General features: G+C 38.0%; 1 protein-coding gene across 1 annotated transcript in view; it reads right to left on the reverse strand.

Moving 5' to 3' along the window:
* LOC145277824 (protein deacetylase HDAC6-like) overlaps nt 1–25,243 on the reverse strand; it is a 140,355-nt gene that overhangs the window by 113,117 nt on the left and 1,995 nt on the right. The window contains exons 2-3 of the mRNA XM_080129727.1: nt 12,921–12,946; nt 9,489–9,560 (exon numbers count right to left, since the gene is read on the reverse strand). Of these exons, the coding sequence (XP_079985853.1) occupies nt 9,489–9,560; nt 12,921–12,946 (98 nt within the window). The remainder of the gene's footprint in view (nt 1–9,488; nt 9,561–12,920; nt 12,947–25,243) is intronic.

The raw sequence follows: 25,243 nt of genomic DNA on the forward strand, positions 1-25,243 counted from the left end.
TAACTGATGGGAGTCGAGTCAATGATATCGTTTTGAAAAGAGGCAATGCTAAAATCTCGCTAAAGAACAATAAAGGTGAACTGTGTTTCTGTATTCTAGAAAACGCCCTTCTAATCCCAAAATTTAAACAAACTATATTTTCTGTACAAGCTACCACAAAACAAGGTGCAAATATAAACTTTAGCTCCAATAAATCAAAACTAGTATACCCGAATGGAACTGTATTCGACATTAAATAAAATGGAAGACTATATTATTTAAATAGCGTAGTCCCATCGAAAACCGCCTTCCATGATCTACAGACATGACATAAAATTCTTGGACACTGCAATATTCCTGATATCAAAAAGTTGCCAACTGTAGTTGATGGAATGAAAATACTAACATCAAAAAACTTCAACTGCGACGTCTGTACGCAAGGGAAAATGACAAACTATCAAAGCAAGATACCAGACAAAAAGGCCAAAAAAATTCTATCAATGGTGCATTGTGACTTGAACGGTCCCGTAGAACCGATGGCCAGAGAACATTATAGATATGTGTTGAATCTCGTAGATGACCATTCAGGTTTAATAATGGTTTACTTTTTAAAGAACAAATCTGATACCCTGCTAGTAACTAAAAAATATCTAGCCGACATGGCACCCTACGGTGAAGTCAAGTGTATTCGCTCTGACAACGGTACGGAATTCACCAATAAAGACTTTGAACTTTTACTAATTAACCATCATATCAGGCATGAAACAACAGCTCCTAGATCGCCACACCAAAACAGGACTGCTGAACGTGTGTGGCGGACACTTTTTGAAATGGCAAAATGCCTACTCATTCAATCAAAACTCCCTAAAAACCTCTAAACGTACGCACTTATGGCGGCAGCCTATATACGTAACAGGTGCTTTAACAAAACACTATCTAAAACTCCATATGATTCTTTCTGTGGTAAAAAAACAAATTTAAGCAGAATGCATATATTTGGTTCAACTTGCTTTGCATATATAGATAAAAAGAGTAAATTGAATATTAAAGCCGACAGAGGTATATTTCTTGGATACGATAAAAACAGTCCAGCCAATTTAGTATTTTTTCCAGAAAAAAATAAAATAAAAAGAATCCGATGTGTAAAATTCACAGACACATTTAATTTTACAAACAAAAACCCATCATATGAAGAAGATGAAATTATATTCCCTCAAATAATTAAAACAAACGAAGACAATAAAAATGACGGAGACAAGAGTGTCCATGATGATGATGATGATAAAGTCGAAAGATATCCCAAAAGAAATAGAAGGCGACCCGATATTTTGTGGTCGACAATATAAAAGATTATCAAAGCGACTATTCCTATTCAATGGAAAATGCGCCAAAAAGCTTTAACGAAGCAATTAATTCAGAACATTGTGATGAATGGAAAATTGCCATGAAAAAAAGAAATAGATGCCATAAGCGAAAATGATACTTATATGGTAGTGCCTCTCCCAAAAGATAAACATGTTATTTCTACAAGATGGGTCTTTACAAAAAAGACTACAGCATCAGGCGTTGAACAGTACAAAGCTAGATTTGTTGCTAAAGGGTACTCTCAGATTTACGGTATAGAATATTTTTCTACGTTTTCACCGACCACAAACCTAACGACAATCAGAATTTTACTGCAAATCGCATCACAATATGACCTAAACATCCATCAAATGGACGTAAAAAATGCTTATTTGAATGCCCCAATAGACTGTGAAATTTATATTACCCCTCCAGAGGGATTTATAATGAAAAATAAAAATAGTGTGTGTCGACTTAACAAGTCATTATATGGTCTAAAGCAGAATGCTCAGTGTTGGAACACAGTATTTCATGATTATATTATTAAACAACAATTTAGAAAATGCGCTGTAGACCCCTGTTTATATACCCAACACAAAGACGATAAACTACTGATTTTGGTTTCGTGGGTCGATGATATTTTAATCGCATCAAATTGTGACATAATGTTAACCGATGTTAAGAACAAATTAAGTAAAAGATTCAAAATGACCGATCTTGGCAAAATATCCTGGTTTCTGGGGATAGAATTTACTCAAAGCAAAGGACTTGTTACGATGACTCAATCGAGATACATCAACAAAATACTATTAAAATTTGGAATGGGAGAGTGCAAGAAACACTCTACACCGGTCGAAAATGATATTAATAAAAATATACACACAAAATCTGAAATAATAAATGACAAACAATACTGCAAAATTATAGGTAGTCTTATATATTTAATGACTGCAACCAGGCCCGACATATGCTATACAGTAACAAAACTGTCACAAAAATTATCACAACCGACAATGAAGGATTTAAACAGAGTTAAACAAGTCCTGCGTTATTTAAAAGGAACTAAAGAACAGAAGTTAGTATTTAGAAAATCAAGAAATCCCCTAAAATTAGAAGGTTTTTCGGATTCAGACTGGGGAAACGACGAAGATCGCAAGAGTATATCTGGATATTTTTTCAGACTCTCAGAAATGGGCCTATTATTTCATGGAAATCTAAAAAGCAACAGATTGTATCTCTCTCTACGTGTAAAGCAGAATTTATCGCAATCACACACGACCCAGGAAGCACTCTACCTTAAAAATATCCTAAAGACTATTTTAGAGCCAGAATTAACTAAAAGCCCCGTAGTAATTAATTGTGATAGTCAATCCAGTATAGTCTTAGCACAGAACACGATAATCAACCAAAGATCTAAGCATATAGATATAAAATACCATTTCATAAAAAACGAGGTGAAAAAAGAATCCATTATTTTGAATTACATATCATCAGAACCAAATATCGCTGATGTATTCACGAAATCCGCAACAAGAATAAAGTTACAGCGTTTTTTTTCTCAAAACTTGTTGGAGGATTTGACTGAATAATTTTTTTTTTCACGGCCCTGTATGTATATAGATTTCTAATATATCAAAAAAAAATTAAAAATAGTCCTGGACAAGACGTTAAACTGTATCCATTTTATTTGTATTAACACTTTAACCTACTAATGCATAACTAATACTTTTGCTGAAAAAAAACAAACTCTTTGTAATTTTCATTTTCGGCAAAATTTGCATGCTTATTTTAAGGTGCGCAGAAATTACAATTGACTTTTATTTTTTTGTGCACATTAGTTTTCTTTCTTATTTTTCAAAAATGTCCTATGTTTTTGCATTGTTTTTATTAACAAAAAAAAACAAAAAAAAACACTCTTTAAATGGGCACATATTGCATGTCTGTTTATTTTCATGTATATTTATTTATATGTATGCATTTTTCTTTTCTTTTCTTTTTTTTTTACAAAACTGCATAATCAAATTCAAGAAATGGCTTCTTTTTTCACATACCCACCCCTTTTTAAGGTTAAAATACCTTCCATTTCTTTTATTTCTCTTCTCTGTACACATATATCTGTTTTGACATTTGAACACAATTAAAAATGGCGTCTTTTTACATACTAAAATTCTAAGATCCAAATGATTTCTAATTTTTGTTATGTATAATTGAATATAAAAATATATATTTATTTTTTCAGCAGAACAAACACAAGGGACTACCCCATTATAAAAAATAGGGAGGATGTTGCAATATTTTGGATGTGTAATGGGGTATGATCCCACACAGCCAGGCGATTCTATTTATAAACGATGCTGCTAGGAACTGACTAATCGAATTAATTCACGTTCTGCTATCAACCAATCAGAAACCAGAATTGCTCCATAAATATTAAACCTTTTCTGTAGCAATTTCACATGTTTTTTTTTCCGTCTTGACACGGTAAGAATACTTTGCTCTGTGGAACTGTCTACTGCAAACAAGTCACCTCTCAAAACTTGTTTAGAACAACAAACCATTGGAAACTGTTCTGTCTACTGCAAACCAGTCACCTCTCAAGACTTGTTTAGAACAACGAACCATCTGAAACTGTTCTGAAACTAAACATAGCTTACACTTCTAGAATATCAATATTTCTAAAATCTTCTCATCACAATAACTATTGCATTATTCAAACAATTTTGGAACTGCCAGGTCCAGATAATGTCTATGTGGAAGAATTGTTTGATAATTTGCTTCTGATATTTATAATATTTGATAAAACAACATTTTCACGAATTGAAAATTTATCACTTATGCATTTCATTTGAACAAGTTAACCTTTTCTTTGACATTTTACATTTTTGTTCAAAAGTTTTTTCAGTTTTACAATGTACAATGAGATGAATTTGAGATGAAAATCTTAAATGATTCTAAACATTCACCAAATTCTTTTCAAAAAGATAAGCAATATGGAATTATGAAATACAGATATGTTTCCTGAGTATTTTACTTCTTTTTTACAAGTTTCATCGAACAATAGCAATTTGTAGCCAAAATGAAATTTTTTTTCAAGTATAGTAACATTAATATTTCAGTCAATTCTATTCATAGATAAAAAAGTCTTCATTTTTGCAAAGAAAAACACCCAGAGTAAATCCTTTGAATACAAGCTTTTTTTCTGCTCATTATGAGTAAAAAGTCATTGAATTTCTCATTGATACTTTTTATGCCAAAAGTAATGATTTGTTTCAAATGTTTGCCTTAGCATTTTGTTATCACTTTTATTAGTTGATCATTTCTTAATCATGTAGCCACTTTTGTAATACAAGTTGTTTTTTAATCTTCATCATTACTTCTGTAATTCAAAGGTATTTAATACTAACTCAAGCTTACATACAAATATAAAAGGATTTATTACTCTAAGTATAAAGTAGATAGTTACCAGTTGTTTAGCTGGCCTGAATTAATGTATACTGGTAGTAGAGTTGTAGTGGACACACAAAGCATCATCATCATTGATATATTCCTCTGAATCATTGTATTAGCAAAGAAGTGTTAGTATTTTCTCTACAGCAAAATATTTTTCTTAGCTTTCTAACAATTTCCAGAAAACTACAATTATATTTGTTGTTAATTCTCACATGCCATCCTTTTTGTGTATTCAATTTGTAGCAGAATTGGCAATAAATGGGGTGAAATAAACAGCTTATCTCGGATATGTCTGTTGTTGTGATGTGGGTTGAGTGGAAGAGAGTTCCAAGATGGCGTCCATGGGTTTTTATTGGCTTTGACCCGATGCAATTCTCGCAGAATAGCGTGTGCTGTCGCGCGATTATGCAGATATATAATTCACGGACGCTATAAAGGCAGGACGCTGGGAAGCAGTCAGGTGGTGTTTTGCAGATTGTGCGTAGGTGGTTTTGGCGGTTGGATTGTTCTTTGTGATGAACCACGAATCTGCGAGAAGTGAGTTTTCTTCTGCCTTTGTTCTTCTGCCTCCTTCTTTTTCTTTCTCTACGGTCATTACAGCCAAGAAATCCCTCTCTTCTAGAGGTGGGCGGTGCAGGGCGAAACTATTTCCTATCTTTGTTCCTGCCTACTAAATTTTGCTACAAGCTATTTCGGCTTGACTATGCCGAAGATGCAGATAAGCAGTGATATCATCAAGCCGTTCTCTGGCGAGGGAGATGTTGTAGCATGGCTGAAAAAAGTGAGACTTGTCACACAACTTCAGCAGGTGGATGATATAGCGAGTCTTCTACCTTTATATCTGGAAGGTGATGCACTCGCCCTCCACATAGAAATGGAGGAGGACGATCAAAAGAAGATAGACCAGATTGAGGTCTGATTAAAAGAGGCATTTACCGACGATGCGTTTGCAGCATACAGAAAAATAACTATGGTCAGATAGGCTGGCGAACGTGTGGATGTTTATGCCAACAAAATCAGGTAGTTGGTTGGATTGGCCAGGTTCACAGGAGATGGCCTAGAGAAACTCAAGAAATTGACTTTTGTCACTGGGTTCCCTGACGCTATCTCAATTGCTCTTCAACAGGTGCTGAACATCAAAGTCCTGACCATGGGGGAGCTAATGTCAAGAGCGAGAATTTTGAGGACGACTAGGGAACAAAATCAGGACGTGGTTGCGGCCACATGCTCACCTAACAACAACAGGGCCAGGAATATTCCTGTTAGTGTGACCTGTTTTAAATGCAATGTAAATTCCACTTTGCGAAGGACTGTCGAAAACACGGAACACAGTGCAGTGAAAGTGGACACTGGGTTTGGAACTGCTCAGGAAACAAGCAAGGGGAGGACGCATAAGCGCCAGTCTCCTTCCCCACCAAAATGCAAATACAACGCTCCTAGCATTCATGTTGACGGGACGTGATGTTTGGCACTTATTGAATGCTCTAGAGTGATTTTACATGCTGACTGGTGCCAGTCTTGGAGAAAAACAAACGTGAATGTCGAAACAATTAGTGGAATATCCCATGCATGAGCAGTCTCTGTATCCACTGATGAAGGTATGTTTGCCAGAATCAATGTGTTGGTGGTGCATGGCAAACTACTGGGGTTTTACTTACTTCTAGGGATCAATGCCATAAAAGCTCTGGGAGGTGTCGTTGTCGAGCCTACAGGATCAGTGCGGCTGGGCGGCTGGGCAGCAGGAAAAATATTAAATGCGCAGCCATTTCTATTAATGAACCAGATTTAACTGCCACCTTTGACCATCAAAACTGAACGTGAACCGCATCGTGGAAGTGGTCTGAGGACCACCCCGCTGAAAGGCTAAACAATCAAGTGTCAGAATACCCAGTGCCTGCGGACATCCGCAAGAGCTCCGCACCTGGATAGATAATGGTTAGCTCGTGCCATACACAGAGGATAAATTGGCCCCCCCCCAAGGCCTCATTCCCCTGATGGCTGTGATACAACAGAACAAAGTGAAAGTGCACCCGGTGATGGATTACTGGGAGCTAAATCATTATGTAGACGTATTTACAGCCAATGCAGATGTTTTTCTGCTAAGCTGCGCGAATGGAAACAAAAAGGTGCTAATGTGTCTCTACTGGACCTCACAAGATTATACCTACAAGTACGGGTCCATGAGATACTGTGGCCATACCAGACTGTGGAAATCGACAGGAAAAAATACTGTCTGACCCGTTTGGGATTCAGCTTGAATGCGGCTCCCCTGATAATGAGAGCAATTGTCAACAAAGTATTATCCCAGCAAGAAGTTGTAGGCCGTGCAGTATCTGCTTACATTGATGACATTTTTGTCAATGAAGACATGGTGCCCACGACCCATGTATAAGAACACCTAACACAGTTCGGGTTGGAGTGCAAGAACCCGGGGCAGTTGAAGGATGGTGCATGGTGCTGGGATTGGCGGTTGGGATTGAACGCAGTGAACTGCGGTGGAAGTGAGGAAATGCAATTCCAGAGGCTCCCAGTATTGTTACACAACGAAGAATGTTCTCCCTGTGCGGTTGACTTGTCAGGCACTTTCCGGTGTGCGGACTGCTTTGTGTGGTTTATGGAATACTCTGAAGGAGAGTAAGTTCGGTAACAAAGGGCTGGGATGATGAAGCGAGGGATGCCGTACTGCATCGTATGATGTTCAAGATCTTAGAATCTGTGCAGCAGGACGATCTGTCCCGGGGAAATTGGTGTGTAAATGAATGTATGGGTCAATCCTAGCTCCCTAGCAATTGGTGCAGCCTTGGAAATGTGTGAAACTGTGTTGGAAGACGCATGTTGGCTGCGACCTAAAGATGATTCCCAACACATCAACTTAGCTGAACTGCACGCTGTATTGAAAGGCATCAATTTGGCTCTTCAGTGGCAGGGCAAGGTGCTACACATAAAGACAGATCCTGTCTGCATATGCCATTGGGTCTTGGACACGCTAATTGGAAAGGCGCGAGTACGCATTAAAGCAGCAAGCAAGATGCTTATTAGGAGGTAACTAAACACTCTCAAGGAGCTCGTGAAAGAGTACGGGCTAACAGTGGAGGTGGCGCTGGTTCCATCAGCACGATACATTGCTGACCGATTGACACAAGTACCATAGCGGTGGTTTGAGGCAATGAAAAAGAAAAACCGGCTTGACCTGGTGATCAGCGCGGTTCACATAGATGAACTGGATGAAAGTTAAATCATGGTTATTCACGATGCACTACCTGCTTTGTCAAGAAAACTTGCCCAACCATGACAAAAGCAACCGTTAAAACGGTTATACAGAAATGTGAGGAATGTTAGTCCATTGACCCAGCGCCAGTCAGGTGGAAAAAGGGAAAGCTGGAAGTGAACGAGAATTGGCAGAGAATTGGAATGGATATCATGCATTATTGCACCTTCCATTTTTTAACTCTAACAGACTGTGGTTCATCGCGTTTCTCCATTTGGAGGAAATTGGCGAGGCAGGACTTGGCAAGCGTGATTCATTAGTTGGAAACAATGTTCCTCAAATGTGGCTTGCCGCATGAAATCCTTTTAGTCAATGACACAGCTTTCTGCAGCAACATGTTCCAAGCATTTGCACATAAATGGGGAGTTCACTTGCGATTCCGTTGTGCATATGCTCCAGCTGGGAATGGCATAGCGAAGTGATGTCACTGTACAGTGAAACGAATAGCGGCTAGAATGCACTGTCCCATACAGGAGGCTGTCTACTGGTATAAAATCACACCCAGAGATGACGTATCTCCCTTCACTGCGCCTGCCAACAGGATTTATTGACATGAAGTTCGAGTAAAGGAGACCAATCTTGCAACTGCGTTCCCAGGTCCCAAGAACAGCTCTTACAAGGTTGAAGATCACGTGTGGGTCAAAAGACTGCAAAATCGATATACCACGAGGTTTGGCAAGGGTGAGATGACCAAGATACTCAGCTCTCAATCGATTTTTGTGGATGGTGTGCCTCACCATTATGCTGTTACAAAGACAGATACTGCTCCCCTGCCCTGATTGTGAAACACTGCCTATGGAACCACGAGAGGGGATGATGGAACAGACTAGTGGCAATTACGGTGGTAATAAGGAAGATGGCAATGAGGAAGTGCTGCCCCCGATTCTTTGAAGAAGTACCCGACAAAGACGACTGCCCTCCTGCCCTGCTTGTGATCATGAGATCGAGGGGAGTGTAGTGGAATTAACAATAACCGAAATGGGGGAAAATAAAGAGCTTACCTCAGATACATCTGTTGTTGTGTTGCGGGCTGAGCGGAAGAGAGTTCCAAGATGGCGTCCATGGGTTTTTATTGACTTTTACCCCATGCAATTCTTGCAGAATCGCGTGTGCTCTCACGTGATTATGCAAATATATAATTCCCGGCTGCTATAAAGGCAGGACGCTGGGAAGAAGTCAGGTGGTGTTTTGCAGATTGTGTGTAGGTGGTTCTGGCAATTGGATTGTTCTTTGTGACAAACCATGAATCTTCTTTCTCTATGGTCATTACAGCCAAGAAATCCCTCTCTTGTAGAGGTGGGTGGTGCAGGGCAAAACTGACTATTTCCTATCTTTGTTCATGATTTTTACCTACTACATTTTGCTACACAATTACATCACATTTTTGTATAAAAAAGATAAAGACATTTTATTTCTAAAATGGAAATAAAGATTATAGTAAGCTCACCGTTCCATCTGATGTTTGTCAAGAACATAAGTAATAAGACTCTTGATGGTGTTAGCCATGTTGTTAGACGACCTAATAGAAAATAGAGAAGTAAAAAAAATCATGACTACATTATCATATTACAGTGTCTTATTAGATATTACAACTCGATATATGTTTTTTTATGATTATCTTATGAAGGTCACTCTGGGTCACTTAATAATAATCAGTTAAAACTGAACTGGAAACAAATGGTGAGAGGGGCAAAAGATTACTTAAGAGGAATTGATTATCCTAGAAGATGGCTCATCAAATATTTTTTTTTTACATTATGCTTGAAGATAGCCATGCCATAGAAAGCAATCTTGAGATAACTCGTTTCACAAATAAGATGTTCTAGGAAAGAAATTTTGTTTGTTGAGTTTGTTTTTTTGTAGATATTTAGATGAAAGTTTTTACTATAGTTGTAGCTAGGATGAGTTTTTGCTATGATTATCTTAGAGGGTGGGGGCATGGTTTTGAGTGCAGTCGAGCAAATACTATGAACATAACTATAAAGTAGAGAAAGGTTAGCAACATCTGCGAAGAGGAGGCTGCATCACTAGATTGCAGAGTTGATTTTATATTCTGTTGCAAAAGTGTACTTTTAGCAGCACTCCCAGATATAACGGCAGCACTCATCCTTGCACACACGTAAAGTTCAGTTTCACTGTTTTATTGTAGTTCATTTCATAAAAAATTATTGGCTTTGTTTTTACTTAACATTCAATTTATTTTACAACTCAAATTGAAATCTTTACTTCATTTGCAATATACAAATACTAGCAAAGATACCTGTGCTTCGTACGGGACTTTGCTGTACACTCAAGTACCCGATCTTGAGAAATAGTGTACACCATCCCTAGGTCAGAAACTATCATCATGTCAGATTTGGTTATAAGAAGTTCAGTGATAAGGGCTGTAAGAGAGTATATATACATAGGTTATGACTTTGACCTTTAGCTTGGAAAATGGTGCGCACCATCCCTAGGTGGGGGTTCATCAGCATGCTAGGTTTGGTCATGATCGGTCCACTGGTGAGGGCTGTAGGAGAGTTGTACACACAGACACACACGTATGCTACTGCTTTATATATAGTGTGTCATCATTTTTGATTTAATGTCTGTTTTATGTGTTAGAATGTAGTGGACAGCTTTTAGAAATTGATTTATAAGCTCTGGCCAGGCTTTTATTTATCCTTCTTTTCCTTGTTCATTTTTATCACTGCTTCCCATGTTTTCCTTGGCTTTTCTCTGTGCTCTAACCGTGCTATCTCAATTGTCCTACATGTAGTAACCCATTCTTTCAATGTGGTTATACCATCAAAGCCTGTTCTGTCTAATCTTCCTATACTCTTCAAGTTTAATTTTCCTCTGAGCTTGTCTTTAAGTTGCCTTACACATCTATTGTAGCATTACATAAAATGCATACATATGCCTAACAGACTTACTTTAGTCAACAGTCATAATTCCAGTGGTTAGTAAAGGCAGAAGTTTCCTGAACTTACTCCACCCACTCTTAACTGTTGCAACCACATTAGCACCTGCTCCACTCCGTGCTCCAATGTTATCACCAAGGTAACAAGATTTCTGAACAAGTACTAATTATCAGCGTTTTTTGATATATATATATATATATATATTAGTGAAGGGGGGGGGGTCGGTTTTGCCCTGTTGTAAAATACGCTTAAATATAATATTTTAATTTGTCCAGATTGCGTATATATATTATTATAGACTCATGATTTCAAAAGTAAAAAAAACGTATTTGGGTGCCATCAGCTAGAATCAAAACCAAAAGCAAAACTGTAGCATTCAAAGCTGGTGACGTTACCACTGTACCAATGTGACACGCATATGAACTGATTAAAAATAAACAAAGATGAATGTACAAAATGTATAATGATTTTTACAATTTTGGATTGCTTAAAACAAGTTTTTCCTCATTACCATTCATTGTTCAAAATAATGATAATAAACAAAGAATTCTTAGTCATATTATTTGGATTCATCGGACGACTGTTCTCACCTTGAGTGTCATTTTCATAATGTTTTGGTTGATGAGCCTTCAGGTGTATTTTGTTGAACTCAGGAATATTTCTGTTGAACTCAGGAACTTTGAGCGGAACCCCTTATTTACTACATGGGAGTAGCGTGCTCTTGTTTTGTCAGCCATGACTGGATAGAGGTCCACAAGGACCCGTGGCATAGTTGTTAGAGTATTTGAAAAATCAATTGTAAAAAGTGATATCCATGTGAAGGTTTTTATTCGATCCTCAGTGTGGGCGACCGAAAAATACAATTGCGAATTACTTAGGACCTCTGTGTAGTCCCACACACACATACAAATAAATAAACGTTTATTCATTTCATTTTCCCTGCGCATTTTGCACAAAAATAAGTTCTTCCAGCAACTGAACAATTTCAAATACACCCACACACTTTTCTCACAACAACAAAAGTAAAATGAACATATTTCTGGCGGACGTAGTTGGTGATAGTATCAGGTGACACAAGCGACCAATGAGAAAATTCAGAAGATTGTCTTTTTAACGCTTTTCCAAAAATCAAAATATCAGCAGTAGCAATCTTGTTTTTGGAACCGACCCAAAATGTATAAAAACACATCAGTCTTCTAGTAGGAATTCATTTCATTCATTCAGTCACTTCAGTCTTCTTCCTTTCTTCTTGCTTCAACGATACACAAGAACATGACTCGTATTCATAACATCATCGCTGCCAAAGCCGTCAAAACCATGATTACACACGCCACGCGGAAACTCAAAACTCACTTATGCACACACGCATTCATTCCGCACATTTTCTAATTAATAACAACGAATTACTTTCCTCACGAATTACTTTCCTCATGGGACTTTTAAGTAAGGCGAACTTCAATAGATAAAACAAACTTTAAAATAATCTCATCATTTTCACACAGAACTTTAACCTTCTAAACTCATTAATTCCACAAAGAACTTTCATCTAACATTCTAATCATAATGACTTTGAAAGAACTGCACCGATCGGACCTTTGTTTATTCGCCTTGTTTTTGTTAAAAAATAAAATGTGGTGCATTTAAATCGGAAGGAGTCGTTTTGTTTCATTCCTTTTTTATTATTTTGTTTGGGGCAAAGAGATTTAATTTTACTTAAACTTCTGCACCCCTACACCTCTATCAAGTCATGGCTGATGGAACAGCGTGAAGTAAATAAAGGGTTCTGCTCGAAATTCTGTCCAAATTCCCGAGTTGAACAAAAACATTCCCAAGTTCGACAAGATACACCTGAAGAAGGTCGGAGGTTACATCCTAACATTGTGAAAATCACACTCAAGATGAAAACAGTAGTTCGATGAATTCAAATAATATGAATAACTAATCCTCATCTCAAAAATTCAGAAAAATATTCTTACTCTGGGATGAAAACACCATTTCGCATCTGAAAAAAAAAATGATTGCTAAAATTAAATAATGACAAAATAAAATAAAAAATTTCTCATGTGTTTTTGAATATTCACTATTTTGTCTGAAAAAAAAATAACTGTCTATATATTAGATTATTCTATTGTCTTTATCGTTTAACATGAATTCATTAGAGAGATACACAGAGAGAATAAATTGAAGTTAAAGGGAGAGAATTATATAAATCTATATTAAAAATTCTTATCTGTACATTTGTTTGTGTGAATAATTATTTTGCTGAAGATATGCATGCATTTTTTTTTATAAATGAGTTACCACTTATCAAGGCCTAGAGGCCACTCGAGGATAAGTATTAATGAGTGTACAGCAAACTATGGGACAATATTGTAGTAATAATTAGTAGTGAAAATTTGGTAAATTGGATTATTTATCAAGAACTTGTTTATGTTTAACTTGAAGATGACCATATTAGTCAGCTGGAAAGCAAGGCGTTCCACTGGCGTGCATTTCTAGGAAAGAAGCTTTGTTCATGGAATCTACGTTTAGGTTTAGGCACAGATAAAAAGTGGGGGAAATTATTGATAGCGGTTTCAGTTAGAGGAGTGTTTTTCGTGAAAGTTTAGCAGGGCAGGATCATAGATTTGTATAAAATGGAAAGGGAATAAAAAAAATGACAGTGTCAAAGTACGAAAGTCTTTTTTACTTTCTTTCTTTTAACCGATCTGGCGATTCGACCATGGTCCATTTCCACCTCACAGTGGCCGTTTCTTTGTTGTCAAATGTAGTAATAGCTGCACATACTTCTTTCCTTCTATCAAGCGTTATACTTCCTGTTGTTGTAATCATGACACCTCCTAGAGCTCCTATTGCATCAATTCCAAGTAATAAATTGTATCCAAGGGGTTTTTCCTGTATCACCAAGACGTCAACTTTAGCTATGTCACCTTTCTCAATGCAGATTGTGACAGTCCCTATATACAACATGCTTGGGATACGCCATTAATGGTCATGACTTCCACTTGTTGCTTCCTCCATGTCCAACAGCGATTGGCACTAACTATAGACCAGGAATATCCCGTGTCTACAAGTGCTGAACACTGCACATCATTAATTTTGACGCCGACAACAGGCAATGCCGTGTTCATTGTTTGGTAAGGGGCAAGGATGGCAACAATACCTTGTACCCAACTTCGCTTCCCAACCAGTTGTGAGATATGTGACCTACTTCATTGTAGTGATAACATTGTAATGTTCTGTGTGCTCATGGATAAACATTAATTGTACTGCTTTGACTCTGGCACACCTTAGCAAAATGGTTATGACCCCCACATTTATAACAGCCAGAGCTCTCATACTTAGTGTTAGCTGGGAGAGAATCTACATTGTCTCCATAGGGCTTAGATGCTGTACGATTAATGCTAGCTGCTACTTACTGTAATTGATTCTGGTTTCTTAAGGATGTTTTGATCCGTTGTTAATCCGTAAATACATGATGATACTCACAAAAGTCTATTGACATCCTCCTCAAGTAAGCCCACCAAAAAGGCGCAGCTTAACATTTTGTCAGTGACACCATCAAATGGTGCTAATAGCTTCCATAAATCAGTTAAGTAAATGTCCACCGTTTCATCAGGATGTAGTTGCCGGGTAGTGAACTGTTGCCATGTAACAAAAGGATCCGTGCCAAATGGTGTATATAAACTCTGCTTAATTTCTTCCAAGTCAGGTTCATCCCCGAGTTGCTGGTACACTGCATAGGCCCCTCTGGTTAACCTCAACAGCCTTCTCAACTCATTCGACAACAGATGGCCCAACAGTAGATCTATCAAATTCCAGTGAATGTCGAATCTTTTTTTTTTTAATCATTGCTTATCAAAGTCACTTGAAAATAAAATAAAATAAAAATGCCGAAATAGCTTATAAAATGGAAAGGGAACAAAGCAAAAAAAATGGCAGCGTCAAACCGTCCCTTTTTTGATACAACACACGAAAGTCTTTTTTTCCTTTCTTGCTCTTCATCAATGACATTCTTTGTTCATTTGTCAACATCTATGTAGACAATACTACCATTTATGGGAACATGTCAAAGACAAAGAGCATGATCTTGCTGATTCTCTCTCTCCTCTGATGTGGAGCGCATGGTACAATGTGGTAAAAGATGGTTTGTTACCTTTAATTCATTCAAAACCAAAATTCTATCTTTTCACCACCAATACTCATATGCTCACTTAGCCCAAGTTGAAATGAACAGCTCTCACCTTTATGAAGCACCATGCTTCATCAAACTTCTGGAACTGACCTTTAACCCTAACTTGAAATGGAAGATCTACATCAGATCCATTGCCAAAAATCACTCGAAAGATGGTGAGATCATTCTATAGCTCCAGAAAATAATTCTCCTGATACAATCCTCTACCTGTGCAAGAGTCAAATACATCCTAAGATGGAGTAGTGTTGCTATATTTGGAGTAGAGCTCCTAAGAGCCTTGTCAGGGTACAAAACTGTTTTCGAAATCTAGTGGGCAATGATTTTTTCACCCACAGAAGAGACGTTGTGAGTTTGTCTCTGCAAAATCATTACTTTTATGGTAGGTGTTTGACTGAGCTCCAATCTATGGTCTCTCCCCATAAAACATTTACAACAAATATTCACCTAGCTGCAACAACCACCAACAACTTCCCTCACACTATCTGTGCCTAAAGCTAAACAGAAATTCAATGATCAGAATTTATTTCCTGGAACTGTCCGTCTTTGGAATGCAGCTGACTATAACATGGTTGTCTTCAAATCTACTCTGAATAAATTCCTATTAAATAATCATAACCAAATTCCACCATGACTGATCTTGCTGCCTCTACAGCACTATCCAACACTTAACCTTTATCCTAGAGTAACCTCAGGGCCTTGATAAGTGGTGACTTCCTAAATCTATTAATATACTTACAATATAATGAAAATATTTAAATTTCAGTAAAAACTAAAACTATTATTCAAGTTCCATCCAAGAATTTCTTAGATTTTTTTTGTGGAAGGGATATGTATTTAAACTATCCACACACCAATCTTGTAAATATTGTCTAAACTTTACTCACACATGCCAAAATATTATGTCCGTTCCACACAACCAATTTTTAGCTTTTCCTAAGGATTAAACTATTTATTTCAGCTCTCTTGCAATATTGCATTTTGTAAATGTTATTTAAGCTTAAGATAAAACAAAGCAACAATTTTTTGGTGGATGAGTGGAATTGAAACCATTATTTACCTTTCCACACACTAAAAACACTTGCTTTTTGATAAAACTATACATTAAAATATTCATTAGAATTTATAAATTGAATAATCAAACAACAGATTAATCAGATGGAATAATAATTCAATGTATGGATGCATCTTCTCTGTCTTTTTCATCTGCATGCCATAGCCACATTCTAAATGTAGAGGATTGTTATTATTTTAAGTAAAATACCACTGGGAAAAAGTTACAACACAAAATAATTATGCTGGTAAAAAAATAAATTTATTGTCTCCGTTTTTTTTTTTTTTTTGCTTTTTTTTTCAGCTAATTTAGGACGAATCTGAATCTAAATCCAAAAATCACATTGATTTTGCTCAATCAAGTCAAGTTTTTGAAGCACATATTGTTTTGACATTGTTGTTTTTTTACATTTTTGTTCACATGTTCACATGTGTGGAGCATTTTAAAAGTTGGTGGAGGCAAAATGCCATGTTTTCATTGGAAATGCTTATTTTAATGACAAAGTATTGAGGTCCGATATTTTTGGATGATTATGTCGAAAAGGGATCAGTTTGAAGTCACAAAACCTCAAAATCTTCCAAAAATGGGTGCTCAGCATACACAAAGAAAGATTGGCCGGTGGTAGAAGGAATCAGTGCCTTGGAAAATAATGTCATCAACAATCCTTTGGTGACAGACAGAATATTCTTTCCACCACTGCATATCAAGCTTAGCTTAATCAAGCAGTTCAATAAGGCCCTCGACAAGGACCTGACTGCTTCATTTACTTGCTCCAGGCTTTTCCAGGATTGACCATGGAGAAGTTAAAAGCTGACATCTTTGATGGTCCTCAGATCCAGAAGCTCATCAGAAGTTCATTGTTTAAAAACTCAATGAAGTGGAACTGGAAACGTGAAAGGCATCTGTTCTAGTAGTGATGAACTTTCTTGGCAATAATAAGGCCAGAAACTATGCAGAACTTATCATCAACAATATGCTGACTACTTTCGGAAACCTGAGCTGCAACATGAGCATCAAGATGCACTATTTCAACATATGGACTGGTTTCCTGAGAATTTTGGTTCAATGAGTGATGAGTAAAAGGGGGAAGATTCCATCAGAACCTGAAAGAGATGGAGACTAGGTATCAGGGTCGCTGGGATGCAGTCATGATGGCTGACTTACTGTCGGAATCTGAAGAGAGATCTTGTCACTAAGCATTCCAGGAGTATGAAGAAACAGAAGTTCAACTCCTGAAGTTTGAACAATGGTGAAGCAACATGCAATTTACATTTACTTACCTTTCTCAATGGCCACTGTTCGATGTTTCAAGTAATTATTATATGTTGTTGGTGAAACATTTTTTTCTCTTAAAAATATATTTAGGATGATATGTGTTGACAAAAATCAGCTGATAATGCCACAAAAATGTAACCGATTTTGACACAAGATCTTTTTTTGTTTTTAGCACAAAAACCTGACCTGATGGAAAATAAATAGATGCTATTTCCAGATTTGGCAATACAAAAATACCCTAAATCAGTTGAAGAAATTCAAACAACATTCAAAAAGTAAAAAAATTGTTGCCCAGTGTTATTTATCACCCAGATCCTTCCCTTACTCCCATGCTTTTTCCATCCTTTCTAATTTTAAATATTTTAATATCTTCCTCCTACTCTTAAAGAGTAAATTTTTTCTTCTTGGGGAGCTGGTTTACTACACGCACATTAAAAAACGGCCTCCTCATGTCTAATTCTGCACTCGTGGGGAGGCAAGTAAACAAAAATAAAATGATTACATGTGTTTCTTTATATACTTTGAAAGTAACGAACATTGAGCAGTACCAACGAAAAATGTTAAATAAGAACAACATTTACAAGTTATTCACTTTAGAAAGGGGTGGGGGGGGGAAAATAATGCATAGTTCAGTTTGTTTTTTTTTTACTTCTACAACTTTTTACACTTTACCGCTTCTACAAGGTGTTTTTTTTTTATTTTAATTTTAGCAGTGCGGGACAATTTTTAAATTATATCAAAACTCAATTTCCTTGAGAAAGACGAGTTTTAGAAGTAATTCAGTATACTCATTAAGACAAGGTCATTTATATTTGGCATAGATAGGTACTTTTCTAGAAATAAATACCTGCATTCTCCACTCTTGCAGACCACATGAGACTACACCTTATAAATGGCTGCCATCTTTAATCTCTCTCTCAGATCCGATGGATTATTAAATTCAACTTTACACTCCGCCCTGGTCTGGCATGGTGGATGTGGTCGTTTGTTGTGGACACTCCTATGAAGGAGGATTGGCTGGACTACTTCATCTTCATTGGAGCTCTCAGAAGAGGCATTGGAATCATTGGCATCAGCGTTATGGTGTACAGTCATACCATCAGGCTGGACTTCTTCATCTTCATCAGAACTCTCAGAAGGGGTGCTGGAACTATCTGCGTCAGCGTTGGGGTTCGCAGTTGTACCATCATGGGGAATAGGTCGGATTCACAGGTCATTGTTGGATGATTCACAATTACTGCTACTCACCAACTGGTTCATATTTAGGGCAGGCTGGATATCCTGCACATGGCGTGGGGTACCATCGACTAACACGGCTTGCTCACTGATGATGCCAGTGACTCGTCCTCTTTGAAAGCTGTTGGTGCATCGATTATTGGGAGGCTTCACCCAGTGTTCCCTTACTCATACGGCCTTCAGGTTTCCTGCCCATGGGTGTCAATGTCCTTGATGCGCACTCGATAACAATGGATCACATTGGTGGGTGCGCTTGCAGCAGTCATGCCATCCTTTGGTGTTGCATTATATCTATAGACCACCTCTGCGATCATGCATTGTTTTCGTGCCGTGATCCTTTTCTTCACGCTTCGATGGCACTGCTCTGCTATGCCGTTGCCACTCGGCACATATGCACATCTGTGTCTGAGCTGGATTCCCCACTTGTGTAAGAAATGTCTGAACTACTCACTGCAGAAGGCCGTGTTGTTGTCTGTGAGGATCTCTTCAGGCGGCCACCTTTCATAAAATATGGACTCCAATTCACAGATGACACTGGAGGAATCCTGTCTTATTAACAGGCGCCAGATCGCGAACCTTGTCGATCGACAATCGATCAGGGTGAGGAAGTGCTGGCTGCCATAGTGGGTTATGTCCATACCCAGTCAGCTCCAAGTCGTGTCTACTCCCAGCTGACCTCACCGCCATCTGGCCTGGGCGGGGTCGATTGACTGGCATGTTTAGCATTCCCTGACTACCGCTTTCACTGTACTTTTGGACACCGACAAATTGGACAACTGCACAAAATAACATGTCTGTCTCACTCCAGTGTGCCTACTGAGGTGGTGTATTTTCCTGATTTCATCCGCCACCTCAATAGAGGCGGCACATAATAATGGTACTGGCTCGGCTTTCTTCTTCATGGTGTCATACCGTCTCTGTGGCACCCGAGTGAGCCTATCAACAAGGTTGCAATTTGAAGTGACCAGTACTGCATCCACAGACAGGTTGTACACTTATAACGGGACCGATACTGCACCAACCACACCGGGTGTCTCTAACCTTGTCGGACTGCACCCGACATGACAGGTGTTCTTTTGATCGTATGTTGTCCCGTCACAAGTTGGCCTGTTGATTATCATTACCCACTGTGCTTTCATGGTGGGGCACTTTGCCTCTCGACCGAATCATCTCCTATCCTGTGTAGTCTCCTGATACATCAATCACTCCGCTGGTCCTTGCAGCTTGCTGCAAAATGAAGAATCCTCACCACAAACAAACAGAACTCCAGTTTGTAACAATAACAAGCTATTTATTAATTTCAATAATTCATAACAGCTACTGTCTAAATTGAAGTGACTGACTATAGCAGTGAACGATGTAAGACCAAACAAATAAAATCACAGATTTTCCATTAACAAAGGTTAGTTAACCTCACAACATCAGGCCCCGAGGGCCTCCAAATCGGGAGTGCTTGACCAGCTTAGCCATTCAGTTTGCTGGCTATGACTCAACTCTTTTTAGAATTCCTTTTTCTAAATCCAACCCCTTTTTCCCACCTCTCCTTCAGAGAGTGGTTACAAACACCCTTTCTTTCTTCTCAGAGCTTACCCTTCATCTTGTCCACTCAACACCTCTTTCTTTCCCTTTCCTGGGAGGGTGGTGGTTGCTCACACTGATATCTATTGGCAGTCCCCAGGGGGTTGCCTTTGCCCAACACTGTGTGTGTGGTCCGTTATCATCTAATGTCACTTCTAATACGACCATCTCTTTTGACATATTGTAGATAATTCCAAATCTGTCTCCATTTTTGAGACAATATAACATCTGCTTTGCCTTTAACAGGCCCATAATTACATATTGGTGGTTGGTCCTATTTTCCTAGCTAAGGTTTTGTATTTCTCTGCACTCCTCCACTCCGGTCAAACAACCCCTCTCACCGCAATATACACCTCACTGCATGCATTCATGACACCATAGTGCCCTACTGTTACCAGCTTTTTTACGGTCTCCAACCTCCGTCTGATTAGCATCTCGCTTGCTGCCTTAGTGTGCACCCTGGTCTTGCCTGTCAGTATGTCTGATATCCAGTGGTACACGCATAGCAAATCCGTGTGTATACATAATTTCCTGACTTTCCACTGGAGTGCCAGGTTGATACTTTTTATCACCGCATCGAACTCTGCCAGGTTGATATGAGCAGCGCCATTTGTTGGTCGTAACCAGCAAGCGTCCTCAATAAATAAATTGCCCAATATTTTTTCATTATATTTTCTTTGTGACAACAAAAAATATTATTTTCATTTTTTCAATTCATTTTTCATTGAATTTTCTTTATAATAACAAAAGTCATTTATTTTACTTTTTACTAACTTTGCATTAAAAAAATAACAAAACTTTCATTTAGCACCGTTTGATGTTTTACATTAACTGCCCAGAAATTTCCAATGATAGCACTGTCCTTATTCAGAATAAGATTAAGCTCTACTTTGGTCTCTTACATTGTTTTTGTTTGTGTAGGTTTTGCAGATATTTTTATTTGATAAAATAGCAATTAGTTATTATTGATAATTAAAAAAAATGACATCAAAAATATTTTTCGGTCACTGCATTATTTACTTTAGTAAATATTATATTCTTTCATATTACATAGTTTCCTTCAATTCATACAATTAACAATATTCATTCATTATTTTTGTATAAAAATTACAAAAATTAAGTTACTATTTTTTACTTTTTTTTTTTTTTACAGCCCACCAGTTTGTCTTCCTGCATATACCAGTCTCCTTTGGCAGGGTCATCTTGCTTTACCCTTCACCATACAAACCAAGAGATCGTCTGCTGTTTCATCATCCCAGCCTTTGGTGACTGTGCTTGCCCTCCTTTTTATGATGCCTGTTGCCACACAAGTCCATCCACAAACACTGGTAGGTGCCCCACAAGTTTTCCACACAGGGAGAATACTGCTTGCCTCGTGAAGACATCGGGCACTTCAGGAACTACAGTTCTGTGCTTCCATTTCAAAGTCCTTTGCTATTGTCGAACGTTCAGGCCCAAGACATGGATGCCATTCTCCAAACATTCTGGGTCCTTGCAAGTCAAACCAAACTCAGCCAGTTTGGACCTTACACGTGATGACACAATGCCTTCGTTCACATATAGTACGCCGATGTCCCATCTTTTATTGTTTCTTCCTGTGACAACACAGCATTAATGATGGTTTTCATTATTTGGGGTTGCACGTTCTGTCTGAAGCCTAGTCTGAAATGGCCACATTATTTCACTGATTCAAACCTGCAGGTATGCTTTTCTTAGATCCAGTAGGGACACATTGGAACCCTGCTGGCACCACTCTTGTAGCTTGCTGGCACAAACGTCAGCATCTGTTTGCCGTGAATGCATCAACATGCGTGTTTAGTTCACGGTAATCCATCACTGGCCTCACCTTTGCTTTGTTGTGCTAAACGACCACCATCAGCGGAATCAGGCCTCTCGGAGGTCCAAGTTTCTCATAGGAGTAGGGAATTAACCAGACATCCTTGATCCAATCATGAAATTCCTCTTCTTATGGAGGCCTCATTTGGTCGGGCACATGGTACTCTGTTACCTTATTTCACAGTTTGGTTGGTTTCTAGTTTTCTGACCACTTCCATGCAGCTGTCCAAGACTTCTGCTGCTGGTCAAATTCGACAATAAAGTCTGGCTGGTCAATCTTCAAAGCAGCGCACACTGGAACCTTCTGAAACTGTACCACCCCCATCTGCGATATGTGAGCACCACCTAGGACTCTGATGGCATCATAGCCTAGAAGCAGGTCAAAGCTCAGCGGTTTCCCCAAGTACTACCAGCGCTTTGACATTAACCGAATTTCCAGTTCTAGTGTAAATGTTCACAGCGCCCACTTCACAACATGTCCGCATCGCTCCACCAAGGGTGGTTACTCTAGTAGTCTTCGTCTTCCAAGTGCGACAGAGCAGAGATCCATGCACTCACTATGGTGCGAGAGCACCTCGAGTCGAGGAGTGTTGAGCACAATGTCTCATTGATATAGACCTGAATGGTCGGAAGCACCTCATCTAATTTCTGTTTGGGGAGGAGGTCGACGCTGGCACCTTGTCCTCGACCCCATTTCCCGCATAATCCCGGGTCATATGACCAGTCTCATTACATCGGTAGCAGTGAACAGCTGTCAGTCACTGCTGGCAGTTCCTTGCAATGTGGCCCTGGCCATTGCACCTATAACAAATGACTTCACCACGCAGGCCGGGCCCCTGGGACAGTCTATTGATGTGGGCTGTGCAGCAGTGACTACCGGTTCTCTCACCTCATAAGTATTCTTCATCACGGTCCGGTCTACTAGGTCATTAAGGGATAATGAAGCTATGCTTGAGCTAGCTCGCAGGAGTTGCTTTGCTCCGGTTGGGAGACCTGCCAAAAATTTGCATGCCAAGGCCCGCACAAACAACACTGTCAACTTCATCAGTCCACCAAACAACACTGTCAACTTCATCAGTTCAGCCAAATAAACGTGGACAGTTTTGCCAGAATGTAAGGTTCTTGTCTCAAATTGCTCCCAAGCAGTGGTGGGGTCGATAGCGAACACCTTGTATAATGCTGCCTTGATCCTTTCATAAACCAGTTTTTCCTCAGGACTAAGCTGTTGATATACCGCGAAAGCCCTGCCGGAGAGATGTAGAGGAATCATGTGTTCAATGTTCTTCACACTAGACAACAAGCAATGCAGTTCCATCTTCTTCACCCAGTCAAGTACCGAGGTCGAGCTGTCGAATTCTGGTATTAATTCAAGGTCGAACATGTGCCCCATTATGCCATAATAGCTTGCAGTTAAATGGGTTGGTAAACAGAAAAACAAAATAAATAAAATTAGCAAAAGTTCAGCTAGAATTCGTCACTGTCAACTCCCAGCACATGTTCTCTCAACCACCTCTGCCAACAGGCATTTTATTAGAAAACTGACTCCATTCCATTTGCATACGTGTGCAGAGGAAGATGAGATATCATGAGATTCCACGAGACTATACCTTATAAATCCATGGCTGCCATCTTTAATCTTTCTCTCAGATCCCATCCGACGGTAAGTTGTATAACCACACAATGCACACACACGTGGGCGCTTTCTTCTTTGATTGTTACATTGCTAGTATTGATTTATTAGAACAAAAATATAAATATTTCTTGAAAAAACATAAACAAATTAAAAAATAAAGTGAAAATTATTTTTTTTATTGTTTTCTGTTATTCAAAAAATAAATATTTATTCATGATCAATTAGTGTTTTTTATTATTGATTTGCCATTTAAAGTTGCAGTAAAATTGCCCAATATTTTTTCATTATATTTTCTTTGTGACAACAAAAAATATTATTTTCATTTTTTCAATTCATTTTTCATTGAATTTTCTTTATAATAACAAAAGTCATTTATTTTACTTTTTACTAACTGTGCATTAAAAAAATAACAAAACTTTCATTTAGCACCGTTTGATGTTTTACATTAACTGCCCAGAAATTTCCAATGATAGCACTGTCCTTATTCAGAATAAGATTAAGTTCTACTTTGGTCTCTTACATTGTTTTTGTTTGTGTAGGTTTTGCAGATATTTTTATTTGATAAAATAGCAATTAGTTATTATTGATAATTAAAAAAAATAACATCAAAAATATTTTTCGGTCACTGCATTATTTACTTTAGTAAATATTATATTCTTTCATATTACATAGTTTCCTTCAATTCATACAATTAACAATATTCATTCATTATTTTTTATAAAAATTACAAAAATTAAGTTACTATTTTTTACTTTTTTTTTTTTTACAAATTGTGTAGAGGATTTCAATCATACTTTTATTTGTTTTCAGGTGTTCTGGTACAACAATTCTGTCAATTATCTATACTTGACTCAACAAGAAATCCTTCCAGCTGGGGAAGTCATTGACTGTCAGTTTTCAATGTCCTATGAACTTTAATCCCTGATGGACCTTCCTGATACTGAGAATTTAAAAAAAACTTTCTTCTATCATGTTTGCCTTTCTTTCTTTTGATATTTTTCTTGCAGCGATGCTGAGTTATTGTGTTGCATTGTTGAATGTATATGGAATTTTTTAGCTTGCACTTTTCAAATGCTAAAATCATATGAGGTGCCTTAAATAGGTATTCAGACTTATTTTGTACAGACATTTAAAATTGTCATAGACTCTTGAAATCTCAGTATGTTATTCAGTATGCTATACATCTTATGAGATGACTGGCGAATTTTTATGATTTCAGATTCAAATGAAGAGCTACAGCAGAAATTGGAATGCAACCTACTAAAGTCTGATTGTCACAGCTGGTGAATTTCAAAAATGCAATCTCAGATGTGAGGACACTTTAAAAGAACAATATGCAATAAAATTCTGTTTTAAACTTGAAAAAAATGCCACAGAAACATATGGAATGCTTCAAACTGCTTTTTAACCATCTTGCATGAATCGAGCATCAGTTTTTTAGTGGCATAAAATTCAAGGAATGCAGGGAGTCTGTGAGTTCTGGATGAGCCATCTC

Source organism: Euprymna scolopes, chromosome 6 (genome assembly GCF_053919585.1).
Source record: "Euprymna scolopes isolate OS-2025 chromosome 6, ASM5391958v1, whole genome shotgun sequence".
Classification (NCBI taxonomy): Eukaryota; Metazoa; Mollusca; class Cephalopoda; order Sepiida; family Sepiolidae; genus Euprymna; species Euprymna scolopes.